The 14,120-nt window shown below is 46.4% G+C and overlaps 1 protein-coding gene across 3 annotated transcripts in view; it reads right to left on the bottom strand.

Moving 5' to 3' along the window:
• Window positions 1-14,120, bottom strand: part of SYN3 (synapsin III) — a 173,442-nt gene that overhangs the window by 3,513 nt on the left and 155,809 nt on the right. For all 3 annotated transcript variants that reach the window (XM_028747496.2, XM_028747495.2, XM_028747497.2), the window contains 5 exons: window positions 13,410-13,484; window positions 10,907-11,009; window positions 5,777-5,911; window positions 2,727-2,799; window positions 1,512-1,809 (listed from right to left, as the gene is read on the bottom strand). In XM_028747496.2, coding sequence (XP_028603329.2) covers window positions 1,512-1,809; window positions 2,727-2,799; window positions 5,777-5,911; window positions 10,907-11,009; window positions 13,410-13,484 — 684 coding nt within the window. The remainder of the gene's footprint in view (window positions 1-1,511; window positions 1,810-2,726; window positions 2,800-5,776; window positions 5,912-10,906; window positions 11,010-13,409; window positions 13,485-14,120) is intronic.

The following is a 14,120-nucleotide window of genomic DNA, read 5'->3' as shown; positions in this document are numbered from 1 at the left end:
GCCGCTGAAAATAACAGCAGAAGCTACCATTGCCTGCTACTCCTGAGTGTTACACTACTATAGCATCCAATCTTTGTAATAGTGGGCATTGTGTGCAAAGGGTAGGAACTTGACCTGTCAATTTTTGCTCTCATTTTCCCAGTCTTTAAATACAGTTCTACACATTTCTTCAGCAAGGTGAGATTATTATCATTAAAATCCTCTTTGAAAACAAGCACATTCATATGCAGTTCACATTTTTGCAAGCAGTGTCCCCTAATGGGCATGACTGAAGGCTATTTTCACAAATGCATGCATTTTTAGGCACACTTTGCCCTAGAACAGTGGTTTTCAACCAGGGAGCCGTGGAACGATTGTCAGGGCGGCCACGGGCAGCACCAGCCTCCATCCTTCCCTCCTGCTTGCCCAGAGAGCAGCTCAGAAGTGCGAGTGAGCAAACAGGCAGAGTGAGTGGTGCTGTTTCCCTGGGCAAAATGCTGCCTATTCGTCAGTGGCAAGTGGGTTGACTTCCTCTCCTTTCCTTTCCCCCTCTGCCCTCCCTCCTCCCAGCAGACAGCAGCAGCCTGGATCCCCTGAGCCATGGCACTCTGAGAAGCAGCTGCAGCAGCAGCTATGAGCCCCTCCCACTACCCCCCATGACTCCCCCCCTGAAGCCCAAGCAACCTGCCCCAGGTTGGCTGGGTAACAATGGTCACTCTTCTCCTGTCTCGCCCAGGCTGCTTGCTCTGCAATTTAGAAAAGTGCAAATTTTGAGGTCTCTCTGTGTTTTGGAAAGTTTCAGTTAGGGAAGTTTGCGCCTTTAAATGTGAACTATCCCTACAGAGTGGTCGTGAAGATTGGGTTCCTCTTCCTTAGCGCTGCACTATTAGGTACACCACTGAGCTTTTCGTATCCCTTGCAACAATCCTTGTGCGTCTTGGTCTGCCTGTGCACAAAAATGAGTCCACTCATGCAACAGGTGGGCAGATGTACATTGACTAAGAAGCTGCCGCTATCACCTGCTGTCTCCCTCTTTTTGCAGTGTACACACACTGTACATGGAAGTGGAGGAAGGGCTCCTAAAAGCAGCTATGCAAAGTATAGAATCATATTTCTGTCATATGGAGCAGCCACAGCCTTGTGAATATGTTTGGTAAATTTGGAAAGGGGGAGATGAGAGTTCTCTGCTGGTTAAGCTTCCTCTTAATGGACCTTTTGCCGTTTGTGTTGGGGGCTTTTTAGCGTTACAGTGCCAGAATCTTGTTAGCAAGCTGGGTGAAGGAACCGGCACAACTATGGTGGAGGCAGTAGTGGGTTTCAACTCCACACAAATGTCCCCTTTATGGAATTGATAGTTGGATTAAGCTATTGCCACTTGAGAGAGAGGGTTGTTGCCTTCACTACTCAGTTGCACGAGTCCCTCAGGGCTTTCTGACCCCTTCTGTACACCTTGTTTGGACTCGCTCTCATACTGATCTGAGCGCACCACTCCAATAGTCATGTTAAGTATATTCACTGTAAAAGGCACCTACTTTAGATGAGGATGAGGAGGAGCCTGCTGCCTGGCTGGTTCGCCGGAGCCTTGCTGGCTGGGAGCCCGTCCTTGGGCAGGAGGTCTAGGCTGCTGTGGGGGGAAGGTGCCTGGTTTGGAAGGTTGGCTTGGTGAGCTTCCAGCGGATGATCTAGTTTGCTGGGGAGATCCAGGAGACCTCTGTTGCTGTGGTGAGGTGGACAGGGGGCTCAGAGGTTGCTGACCCTGGGGAGAGAGCCTTTGCTGGGGTGGAGTTCCCGTCCGGGCTGGCTGTGATCCCTGAGGCTGGCGTGGACCCCCTAAAGCAAAGAGGGACACTTAAAGAAAACACCAAGTGCTATATGTTGGAAGCAAGAACAATCTCCCTTAAGGTAATCAGACTCCTTGCTGTTAGCATTACAGTCCTTCCTTCGGTACAGTTTCCCATTCGTCTGCATGGCTGAATGCTAAGGGCTCCCTGCTTTGCATCAAATTTCCTTTTCAAAATCTGAATATAGAATTCGCATTCCTCACAGACAGTACAAAAGACCAGACCAGACCAAACCCAGATCATGCGGAAACCAATCTCCAGATGCTGCAGTGTTCGATATCCACGCTCCCCATCCCCTGCTTGCCTCTCCTTCAGGAATGTCATGCAAAATTATATTGGCCCATTATCTTTTCAAGCTCATCCATTCCTGCAACAGAGCTCGCCTTTAAAAACTATTTATCATTCTTCTCTTTTCTAATCATTCCCCACTAATAAAATATCTATATCCTCCATTTTAGGTATCCGATCCTCAGCTCTTAAAATCCATCACTTTGGTTTGTTTGTTTTAAATCATCAGGGTTGTTTAAGTCTTTTTTTTTCTGAAACAAAATACCATTTATGACATCAAAAGCTATTTTTGGTATTTGTTACTGTTATGCGAGTCTCTGCTATTGAATCCAACTGATTCCAGAATATGTTGTCTAGGATTAAAGATGTTTTAAAAATCCTCCCCCCTCCCCTCCCCCCCACCAAATAAAATTTGGTGCTTGGTTTGTGCTTTCCAGCTGTGATTCTTGCATTTCAGGGGGTTGGACTAGATGACCGTGGGGTCCCTTCTAACTCTATAGTTCTAGGATTCTATACTTATAGCCCTGGAATTCCTTACTTCTATTCTGCATTCCTAGAGGATTCCATTATATTCTCTTGCAGAACTTACAAGCAAGTAAAGTGTAGTATGACTAGTACCTTGAGGAGGTGGTCGGGGTTGGGAAAGTGGTCCAAGCTGGGGTCCTGCCTGAGTCTGCATCTGTGACTTCGGCTGGAGGTAAAAAATATTTTTTAAAAATCAGGTTGTATAGGTGTGCAAATAGAAACATATACTCCAAAGACACTACATTCCTCTATGACCATCGTTCCAAGGAAGCTGAACTCTGGATTGGTGTAGAAATCCCTAAATACTTTCACTGCATGGAAATTGGGGTGCATGCTGCAATATGTTTCTCTAGACTTCATTCAGAAACTTGGGCGTGGTCACCTCCGGTGATGTCCACTTTGACAGTGCCATAAAATACCTGTTTAGGTGGGATGGGACACGGGATCAGGGCATTCAAAATTGATGGTACTGTGTATTTAAACTGCTTGAAGGAACATCCCCTGCAACCAGGTACTGTATTGACCTGAGTATAAGCTGAACCTTTCCCCCCAAATTCCGATCATGAAAAGTTAAAATGCAGCTTATATTTGCGACCTTACGGCACTGTCAAAGCGGTGCGGCTCCCCCCCCCGAGCAGCGCAGAGCAACGGCGCATGTCCCGTCCACGGCTCCCAAGCAGCCAAATTTTAAAGGTGTGGCATATTTGCGGGCGCAGCTTATATTCAGGCCAATACGGTAATTAGATGCAGGCATAATCCATAACCACAGATGTTTGTAGTGCAGAGGTTGTGCAGGTAGAGTCTGCTTTCTTTGTTTAATTGGGGCATGTGCCCCAGAACCTGTCATGTAGGGTGTATTCATGTGCATCTGTAACACCCCACCCCCAGCTCCATGTGCTTCTGCAACTGTGCATAGAGATATAAATAGGAAAGGATCGTTTCCAGCTGTTTCCACCACTTTTCTTGGCATATTTCCCTTTTATATTAAGGGAAAGCATCTCATCCAAAATAGGGGTAGGAGGCACTGGTTCCAGTCCTACTTGGATTAACATTTCCAGAGAGTGATGATTGGGGTGTGCTGTTTGGCTCTGTGGAGCCGTCAATGTGGAGTTCCTCAGCATTTGATTTTATCCCCCATGCTGTTTAACATCTCCGTGAAACCGCTGAGGGGGTTATCCAGAGGTTTGGAGTACATTGTCAGCAATATGCTGATGATACATAGCTCAACTTCTCCTTTACATTTGCAGGTGGGGCAGTGGGTGTGCTGAACCATTGCCTTGCCTCTGTAGTGGACTGGATGAGAACCAAGAAAATGGAGCTCAATCCTGACAAGACTAAGGCACTGTTAGTGGGTGGTTCCCTAGATTGGATGGATGGGAGGTTGTCTGCTCTTGATGGGGTTACACTCCCTCTGAAGAAGGTGGTACATAGCTTGCGGGTCCTCCTGCTGTCGTTTGAGGCTTCCACCAGATTCAGCTGGTGGCCCAGTTGACCCCTATTACAGGCCTAATCACTGTTGTCTATGCTATGTTGTTGTTTAGTCCGACTCTTCGTGACCCCATGGACCAGAGCACGCCAGGCACTCCTGTCTTCCACTGCCTCCCGCAGTTTGGTCAAACTCATATTGGTAGCTTCGAGAACACTGTCCAACCATCTCGTCCTCTGTCGTCCCCTTCTTGTGCCCTCCATCTTTCCCAACATCAGGGTCTTCTCCAGGGAGTATTCTCTTCTCATGAGGTGGTCAAAGTATTAGAACCTCAGCTTCACGATCTGTCCTTCCAGTGAGCACTCAGGGCTGATTTCCTTAAGAATGGATAGGTTTGATCTTCTTGTAGTCTATGGGACTCTCAAGAGTCTCCTCCAGTACCATAATTCAAAAGCATCAATTCTTCAGTAATCAGCCTTCTTTATGGTCCAGCTCTCACTTCCATACATCACTGCTGGAAAAACCATAGCTTTAACTTATACAGACCTTTGTCGGCAAAATGATGTCTCTGCTTTTTAAGATGTTGTCTAGGTTTGTCATTGCTTTTCTCCCAAGAAGCAGGCGTCTTTTAATTTTGTGACTGCTGTCACCATCTGCAGTGAACATGGAGCCCAAGAAAGTAAAATCTCTCACTGCCTCCATTTCTTCCCCTTCTAAGTTAGATTGCTGCAATGAAGACTGTTCAGAAGCTTCAGCTAGTGCAGAATTCAGTGTCCAGGTTGCTCATGGGGGCAAGATGGTTTGAACATATTACACCAATCCTGACCCAAGTGCACTCGCTGCCAATTAGTTTCCAGGCCCAATTCAAAGTGTTGGTTTTAACATATAAAGCCTTAAATGGCTCAGGACCACAATACCTTGAGGACCACTTCTCTCCATATGAACCTACCCAGACCCTGTGATCATCTTCTGAGGTCCTTCTTTGCAAAATATAGTAGTAGTAGTAGTAGTAGTAATAATAATAATAATGGAAAAACAGCATATGCAAATCAATCAAAGTCTTCCAACATTCTTTGAATATATTGTAGGCAGAACTATATGTAGCTGTACCTTTTTGTTAGCAGGTAGAAGTGGGGTTCAAAAGCTGTTTGGAAGGGAATTTCAGGGGGCAAAGAGTTAATACAGGAGTAGGGAACTTTCTTCAGTGCTTGGGCTCATGTGCCACCATGTGTAACTTTCTAGGGTGGCAGGGCCAAAGACAAAAGTGGGTTGAGCATTGGTTGTGACCTTTACCTCTGAACAGTTGGCGACATTCTAAGCACATCCAAGTCAGAGGTTTGTAGCCCCCCTTCCTTAATGCATCTCTCAATCTTTCATCCAGAGAATCAAAAAACATGGTTGCTATTCAAGGCTACATTTCAGCCAGGCAAAAAGGCTCCAGGAAAAGAGCAGAGCAGGACTGATGAGAGGACTGCATTGGACAGCTGAGGTGCTCAGCTCTAGGCTTAAGAGAAGCCACTCCTCTCTAGTCTTCCCCTTCAAACTGCAGCCCACATGCAGAACTACATGCAGGATTTATATGTTAGTATCACTAACCACTAAGTTATAGAGCATCATTTTGTTTTGTCATTGGAAAAAAAATCTGCATTTAGAAATATTTTTTGGTCACTTGAGCTCTTGTTAGGACTGTGAGAAAATGCAGGCTTTGGGGTCTTACCCAAGGCCGCAGAGGTGAAGGGGACGACCCCACACTCAGGCAGGCTTGCGTCATTCTGGAGATAACCAGGTCCACAATTAGCTGCCTGTCTTCCTCCACATGCTCCCCAATCAGAGGCATTGAGCTGTCCATCACCTGCACAAAGAGATGAAGTGAGTCCTTTTATATCAGTGGCAGCCAGATCCTCACCTTCAAACCACCTATAGACACCTTTAGCTAATGGGGCAAATGCAGAACCCAAGAGCTGGGAAAATGTGGACAGATAAGATGCAGGACCATCATTGCATACCTTCATGATTGCCAATTGGTAATGCTTAAGGTAAGCATTCACTCAGCATAGTGTTAGGCTTTTCAGCCTGTCTGAAAAAGGGAGGGGGGGAGCATATTGAGGAGCCATTGAAGCCCTGAGAATCAACCTGAATTAGCTTACCTGAGCCACAGGCAATTCTCTTGGGCAACCCCTCTGCCCACCTGTTAACTAACCTGGCAGCTTCAGATTCCATGTGGAAATAGAAGCCCTATTTACATCTAATGGCACAGGCTGATTTGCGATCACTAGATGGGGCTATTGTACCCTGCAAACTTCGTACTCAAAGCAACATAATAATTGTTATTTAACTTATTTAGGGCTGCCATACTGGGATTTGAAAGGCGGAATTGATGCCCGGCGGTGGGAGGATTTCTGAAATGTGGCGCTTTGTCAGTTGAAAAATTGCATCTTTACTTTTTGAAATATGGCAACCCTAATTATACTAATAGCAAATTTATTTTCTGGGTGTAGATCCTTACACAGTCAAAATGGCAACATCCACACACACGAGGGGAGTCATCAGTAGTGGGGGTGGGGAACTCCAAGGTTTGCAGAAGTATAAAAATTAAAATAAAGGAAGGGGTGCTTCAAAAACAGCCCAATAGTTTGCTCAGTGGCCATGAAATACTGAGTGTTCATTGAGAAGTGGGTGGGTGGGGGAAAGAAAATGGGGTGCTGGTGGAATGGAGTATCCTAGAAAAGGACTTGCCTGGCACCCCAAACAGGAGCCATCTGTAGTCCACAGAACAGAGTAGGCAGCAACAGTGCTCTCCCCACTTGTGATTCCCAGCACATTTAGAAACATGTATACTTTAAATAGAAATTCAATGCATGTCACTATAGCAGGGTACCAGATTATGACCAGGTGGTGTTTATGTTTGCCTGCCTGCCTGCCTGCTTGGTCTAGGTGTCAGCTGCCGATGGGCAACTTCAAGGTCTTTCTTCTAAAGTTTCTTTCTTTTTAAACCAAATGTGGACTGGACAGCCCTTCAGACAGAGGACTGTCCTCTGTAAAGTAGGGCACACTGATAGGCTGTGCCATTGCGGCGTATTTGAAACACCCACCAAAGGCAGGGCTATTTTGCTAGTGAACTCCAATAGCGGTAATAATGTAAACCAGGGATGGGCAGCCTGCGGCTGTTGCACTCCAACTCCCATCAGCCTCCCCAGCCAGCATGACTAATGGTAAGGGATGATGGGATTTGTAGTCCAGCAATGTCTGGAGGGCTACAGGCTCCCCACCCCTGAAGTAAAGGAAGCTACAGGTCCCTAAGGAGAATGGAGGCTACTTTGGTTATTTCTGCCACACTAGCACAAGAGTTTTCTTTGTTGCCAGATATTAAATAAAATCTGACCTTACAATGCTGAGATAAACACGTGAAGCTAGACACAAAGCTGGCGTATACAAAGCAGAAACATTTTCCCTCCTTCCCTGAAAATAAGACTTCCATGTAACGGCTGAGACAAAACAGAGGCAGGCGTCCCATGTGGCTCCGGCCTTCACCACTGTGCAAGGTCAGCAGCTGTGTCCTGCTGCTACAGCTGCTCTCTCCTGATAAGGTATCTCAGAGGGAGAGGGAGGGAGATGGGCAAAGGATGGGGGGGAACCCATACCCCTTTCCCTAGCTATCTCCTCGACCTCTGTGTACTGTGGTGAGACATGAAGGCTAAACTTGTTGCTGTTCTCAGGAGTTAAGAAGAGCAGGGAGGTTGGCTGACCGGAAGGAAGGAAAGAAAGCGCCAATTCCATCACATCAGAGGGATGGTGGGTTCATGCAATGGCAAAATGATAAGTGGGTTTACACACACAAAGCTCTTGGGAAGCCAGCAAAGTCCAAACAGTGGCAAGATGGGCAATTCTGCTGGCTATTGGGGTTGCCAACTGATCAGAAAAAAGTGCCCTGGCCTTTTCCTGTGCTTTGAACCTCAGTTAGGAGCAGCCTTAGACTGACTCCAAGCTCAGCATAGTTGACCCTGACTGGTAGTGTTTCCCTAAGGCTTTAGACCCAGTCCTACCCAGAGGCAGAACCCCTCTGCTGTCTCTTTTACTTTCTTCTCCCTTCCAATGTTTTAAGACAATGATTATGATATTATTATACCATAATTCTGGAGCTACGCTGTCCTCTACCCCAATTCATGCTGAATTTTGTACCAGGGCACTAGTGGGACAGCTTTTTCTGGCCACCCTTGAAAGTGTCCCAGCAGCAACTGTGCCAGTAGCTGGTCTCAGATGATTTGCAAGAAAAGGAGGGACATCAGAGAAGCCTAAAGCAAACATATTTTCCTCTCCTGGCAGCACACTTGTCTCACACAACCTTTGACCTGCCACCGATTCTTACAGGATACTTGCGCAGTGCAAGAATGTGCCATCGCCACAGGGCTCATGTGGTTCTCATCAGCTTCCCCAAACTCAGTGGGTGGGAGAGTGCTCTCCCACGTACAGCTCTCTGGATGTGTCAGTGGCCCTGGATGTAGCATTCAGCCGGCTTTGCTCATCTTCCTGCGTTGGTGGAGTTTACAGCAGGGCAGACACCGTGTCTCCGTTCCAGCATCCTCACACGGTAACCAAGGACACTTGCTCATTCTTCCGCACAGTTGCCTTGATGATGTCCTCCCCCCACTGAGCAGGTCTCCAATTTCAGCTTTGAGAAATTTCAACAATATATACAAAAAACTATCTCTCTTTTTCAAATGCCCACCCCTTTCTCCAGTGGCCTGACCGACCCAACTCCCACCAGCAAGGACCCCCTTGGCACGGCAGGCCTCACTTCAAAAGGCTAGCTTTTCCAGCCATGGTTTGTCCCAGCTGGTGTGTGTTCCTGGGACACAGCAGTTCATTATTCATGCCACCCACAGACTCCTTGGGGAGTTCCTCTTTCATTTTAGTTACCATCTCAAATAAGTTGCACCTCCAGTTCAAGAGTTCAGAGGTTTCATTTCAGCAGCACAACAGGGGAGCAAAATTAACACATAGGGGCAAAGGCACCTGTTAATGCCCCCCACAAGTCCCGCTGAAGAGCCTTTAATAATCATTTCATTTGTAGCCAATGCAGGTATCAAGAGATCAAGCAAAGACACACCATAAATCTTTGTTTTGACACCCCCATTTTGCTCCTTTTGTGAATCATGTGCTGCTATCTTTTACAGCAGGTTTGGGGAGCCTGTGGTCCTCCAAATATGGCTGGACTACAATTCCCATCAGTTCCTGCCAGTGTCCAGGGCTAATGGGAGCTATAGTCTGACATCTGGAGGGCCACAGTTTGGCCATCTCTGTTTTACAGGCACCTAGTACTGCACAATGAAATGGTAAGCTGTGCCTGCTGATTTCTACCTATCTGCTGATGTTAAACACACAGGAGCAGGCCAGAGTAATTTATTTGGCCAGGTGGCAATCAGTAATGCCGCCTGTCTTGCTGCTCTTTGGACTCAGCCAGCCTCCTGTGAGAGTTGTGCTACTGCTCTGTGTTTATCCTTTCTGCCATTCTACCCACCACTCCTTTGATGTGATTAATCAGCTCTTTCCTTCCTTCCTTCCTGCCAGCATCCTTGTTCAGTTGAAAATGGCAAGAAGTTTAGCCTTGTCTTAATGCAGAAGTGGAGGAGATGGTGGGAGAAAAGGGATGGGGTTCTCTGTTCTCTTTTCCCCGCTCTCAGCTTTCTGATCACTGCAGGGCAGGCGAGGGACAACGATGACATGAACAGATGTATTTCACATATCTGGAAACGTTATTTTAGAGGTGCTTGCTGAAAATATTATGCTTTCTTCAGGTCAACAAAGAGCTTTTCCATTTAGTATTTCCATTCATAGCATTCCCCACTCCTAACTGATAGACATCTCAAGTTGACTCATGTTCCTAAGAGGCTTGCATGGTCTTGAGAACATAAAAATCTAAGCACTACCTGGATGGGCCATGGCAAGGTCCCGCTAAGGTTCAAATATGTGTCCTGCAGAAGACACAACATATTATTGCTCCAGAGGGCAGGACTAGAACCATTGGATGGAAATTTCCAGGAAGCAGATTTTGCCTAAACCTTAGAAGAAATTTCCTACAGCTTGTTTTACAGTGGTACAGACAGCCATGGTGAGCTTTCCTTTGCTGGAGGTATTTAACAGGATTGATGGCTATTAGGGATACTGTAGCTGTATCCTGCATTGGAGATCCTGCACTGAGCAGAGGGGTTGGACCTCAAAGATTCCTTCCTGGAAAATGATTCCTTGATAATTGAGTGTTCTGTTTCTCAAACACCTGGAGAGGACTCTCGAGTGGGGAGGGGCATTCTCTGTTGTTTCTCCCCAGCATGTGGGTGTCCCCAAGGCAGAATGCCTCTGAACATGTCAGTTTCATTTTGCTATCCCTGCTAATAGCATCTCAGGCCAGCTAATTTCTGAGAGATCTGCTAGTTACAGACCCAGAGATACATGGCTTGAGAACAGCCTGAGATACCTATGAGTCTATGATCAAGCCATTTGTTCTGATTCAGCATTAAAGAGTGGGCTTTCCTGGGGAAAGCGGGGTGTGTGTGTGTGTGTGGGGGGGAGGCACTCAGATACAGACCAGGAAAGTGCTGACCTTTGCCTAGAAAGCGCAGGGCAGAAGTTAAGTGTGGATAAGTCCATTGTCAGATATACTCTGTGCTTCTATTAAATGAATGTGCATTGAATATATGGAGCGTGGTAGAATAAATGAATGAGGGGCACTTGCCATACACAGGAGTTTCTACATACATGCATGCCTCTGTGTGTGTCAAATAATGTAATATATACTTCGTTACACATCCTTTTTGAATGATGCTTACAGGCCACTCATTCAACCTCTCACCTCAATTATATAATCTTTTCCATCCTTGCTGTGGACAGCTTTGACTGCGCAGATGTCAAGGCCTCCAAACATCTCTGCAACGGAATCTGCCCAGAGTCGATATCTGCAAAAACCACATAAGATTGCTTGTAGAAACTGCAAAAAAATAACCCCGAATAGCCCCCTCTTCAGAGATAATCAGTTTTCTTAACTTCCAGCCAAATATATAAACATCTTATGAGGCTTGGAATGCATGGTTGACCCCATAGATTAATTCTGCAGTTGATTTCCTAGGCATAAAAGTAATCACTTTTCTGGCCATAGCCAACAGCTCTGCAACCTAGTGAGAGAGCAGGAAGCAATCCTGGCAAACACAAAGAGAAATTGGCCTGTTTATTTGTCTAGAGCTGTTACTTATCTATTGTGATAATCAAAATGTCTTCTCTCAATATAGTGCTTCTGTTTGAAGGGCATGATGTCTATGCAGCACTCAAAACACACAATTAGTCCTCCAGCCAGTTAGCACCATAGTTGTTAAAACAAATGTGTTGTGTGCACAGGACTGTGAAAGTCTGTGGTCACATAGTGGGCTGGTCAGATTATTACTAGGAACACAAGAGCAGCCCTGCAGGACCAGACCAAAGGCTTATCTAGTCCAGTTTCCCACAGTAGCCAAACAGATTCCTATTGGAAGCTCACAAGCAGGATGTGAGGGCAAATGTCTCCTGCTGTTGTTCTCCAGTGTCTTGCATCTTGAGGCATGATGCTTCTAGTTCTGGATGAAGAACATAGCACCACGACTATTAGCTGTGGACAACCTTTTCTTCCGCGAAGTTGCCTAATTCTATTTTTTAAAGCCACGTTATCTGGCAGTGAATTCCATAGTTTAACAATGCTAATGTGTGAGTATGTTCTTACTTTTGCTTGTCCTGAATCTCCCAACATTCAGCTCTTTATTGGCTAGCCCTAGGTTCTCATATTATAAGAGATGGAGAAAAATATCCCTCTTTTTCACTTTTCCCACACCTTGTGTAACTTTAGTTGTGCACCCTCACCAATTTGCCTGAGCATTTTAGGCTGCCCTTTTCTGCACCTTTCCCAGCTCTACAATATCCTTTCTGAGAGGTGGCCTCAGATACAGAAGTCCTCTTTTGCATCTGGGTGCCTTAGCTGAGGCAGGAGGCATATCTCCGACAACTGCAGCTCATGTGTGATAGAGAGAGAAAGAAGGAGATCTCGATACCATTTCTGAATAATACCACCCTACCCACAATGCCGTTGCCGTTGCATAATGAGGCAACAAAGCCCTTGGAGAAGGCAGAAAGAAAGGGGCCAGAGGTGATCATCTGAATACCTTTCTTGGCAGGGAAGTGGCGAAGTATAAATATATTCATACCGGTGAGCTAATTCTTTCCCACACTGGGTATGTATGAGGAGAGGGGTGCCAGGAATGGGCTGTTGACATTGAGGATTAACCCCATGAATCAGGCAGGTTCTCCATGCTAATACACAAGGCACTGCAAGGCCGGTGCGGCAGGGAGGACCACATGAAACTGATGAGCAAAGGGCTTTGCACTGTTCATGCAAGGACGGAGGAAGAGGGATTGGAGAGGCAGGATGGTGAATATTTCTTGGTTCACAATCTGTATAAGTACAGATATGAAATTTGTTAGCTGGTCTCATTCAAGGCCTTAATGCAGGAGTGAGTGCGGATAACAAGGAGGCACTTCAGTGCAAACTGCAGCTTCTTCCTGTGGATGTGTACATAGGAATCGGCCCTGAATCAAATCAAATCAAATCAAATCAAATCATTCCATCTACAGTAGCTCAATGCTCTTTGCACTAGTGGTACCCAATGTGGGCTACAGCTCCCATCATTCCTGTCCATTGGCCATGCTGGCTGGGCCCAATGGGAGTTGGAGACCAACAACATTGGGAGGTCACTATTCATGACCTACGCTGACTGGCAGCCATCCTGTGGGGTTTTGCATGGTTCTCCAGCCCTGCTTGGAAATGATAGGGACTGAACCTGGTCTTCTGCATGCAAAGCACATCCTGCACCACTGAGCTGCAGCCCTTCCCCTGAGACGTATTGAAATATACAGTGTCAATTAAAAAAGATCACATATGACTATCGTCATGTGGGTTGAACCCTGGAAGCTTTCTGTGTATGAGTCTCATCATTATGTGACCTGAGTCTGAGAAAGAGCAGCTTAAGCTTATTGTGACTTTAAGATTAGGTATGGGGAACAGCCATCCCTCTTGTGCCCACCCCATCTGGGCAAAATAATGTTTAGCTGGGGGAAGTAGGCAAGTAGGCGTCTGAGGTGGAAAGGCATGCACAGGTGCAGTGCTGTATTTTTTCTGAGAGCCAATTGCTGCTCACCCCAGTCAAGAATGCAAAATGCAAACAGAACCTCTGTGCTACAGTGTATTTGGGATAATGGTTAATGAAGCCCAAGGCCCAAGCCTATCAGATTGACCCAAATATTGCATTTTGGCTGCAGCCCCTCCTGCTCATTACCTCTCAGTCATGGCGATCTGTTCCAACATGGCAGAACCTGTGTTTGCTTTCCAGTTTCCAGAGATCGATGTCCTCCTGGGAAAAACAAACACACCACATGCGGACAATAAATCCCCCCAAACACTGTGATTTCCTCTCCATATTAAAGAAAAGAGGGTGGGAATGAGGGAGGGTGTTGGCAGGGAACCCTTCCTCAGCCCTGTGCTCCTCTTTGCTCTTAAGCCATTGCCGACGCCCTAGTCAATGTGTAACTCCATCTGGAGGCTGGGAAGTTCTCTCTGTGTGCTGGCATCCTCCTGCTTAGTTACATCTTCATCCAAATGCTGGCTGGGTAGTCTTATATTGGCCTTATGAACTCTCTTCTGGGTATGTCAGGCTTTGTACAGTAGAAGAGTCTGTGAAAAGCCTGCGGAATAATTAACCTCGTGCTCTGTAGTGTAGAATTTAAACGGCACAGGAGGCTGCATGCCAGAAGAGCCGAGAGAAAGCTTCCCACAGACATCAGTGGGCTTTAGAGCTGGTTGTGAAAAGGGGGCAATGTGAAACTCTAAAGAAAAGGGAAACACTGGCTTTCATTGAGCCTGCTTTCCATTGTAATGACAGCCTGCTGGAAATGCAGCTATCTCTGCCACCATAAAGTCAATGGTTCTAAAAGCCACCCACCAGCTTCTCCCGGTGACTTCTCAAGAGTTATTAAAGGGCATGAGTCTC

This window comes from Podarcis muralis, chromosome 10 (assembly GCF_964188315.1).
Source record: "Podarcis muralis chromosome 10, rPodMur119.hap1.1, whole genome shotgun sequence".
In the NCBI taxonomy this organism is placed as follows: domain Eukaryota; kingdom Metazoa; phylum Chordata; class Lepidosauria; order Squamata; family Lacertidae; genus Podarcis; species Podarcis muralis.
Note: the sequence above shows the minus strand (reverse complement) of the source record. Positions and strands in the feature narration are given on the sequence as shown.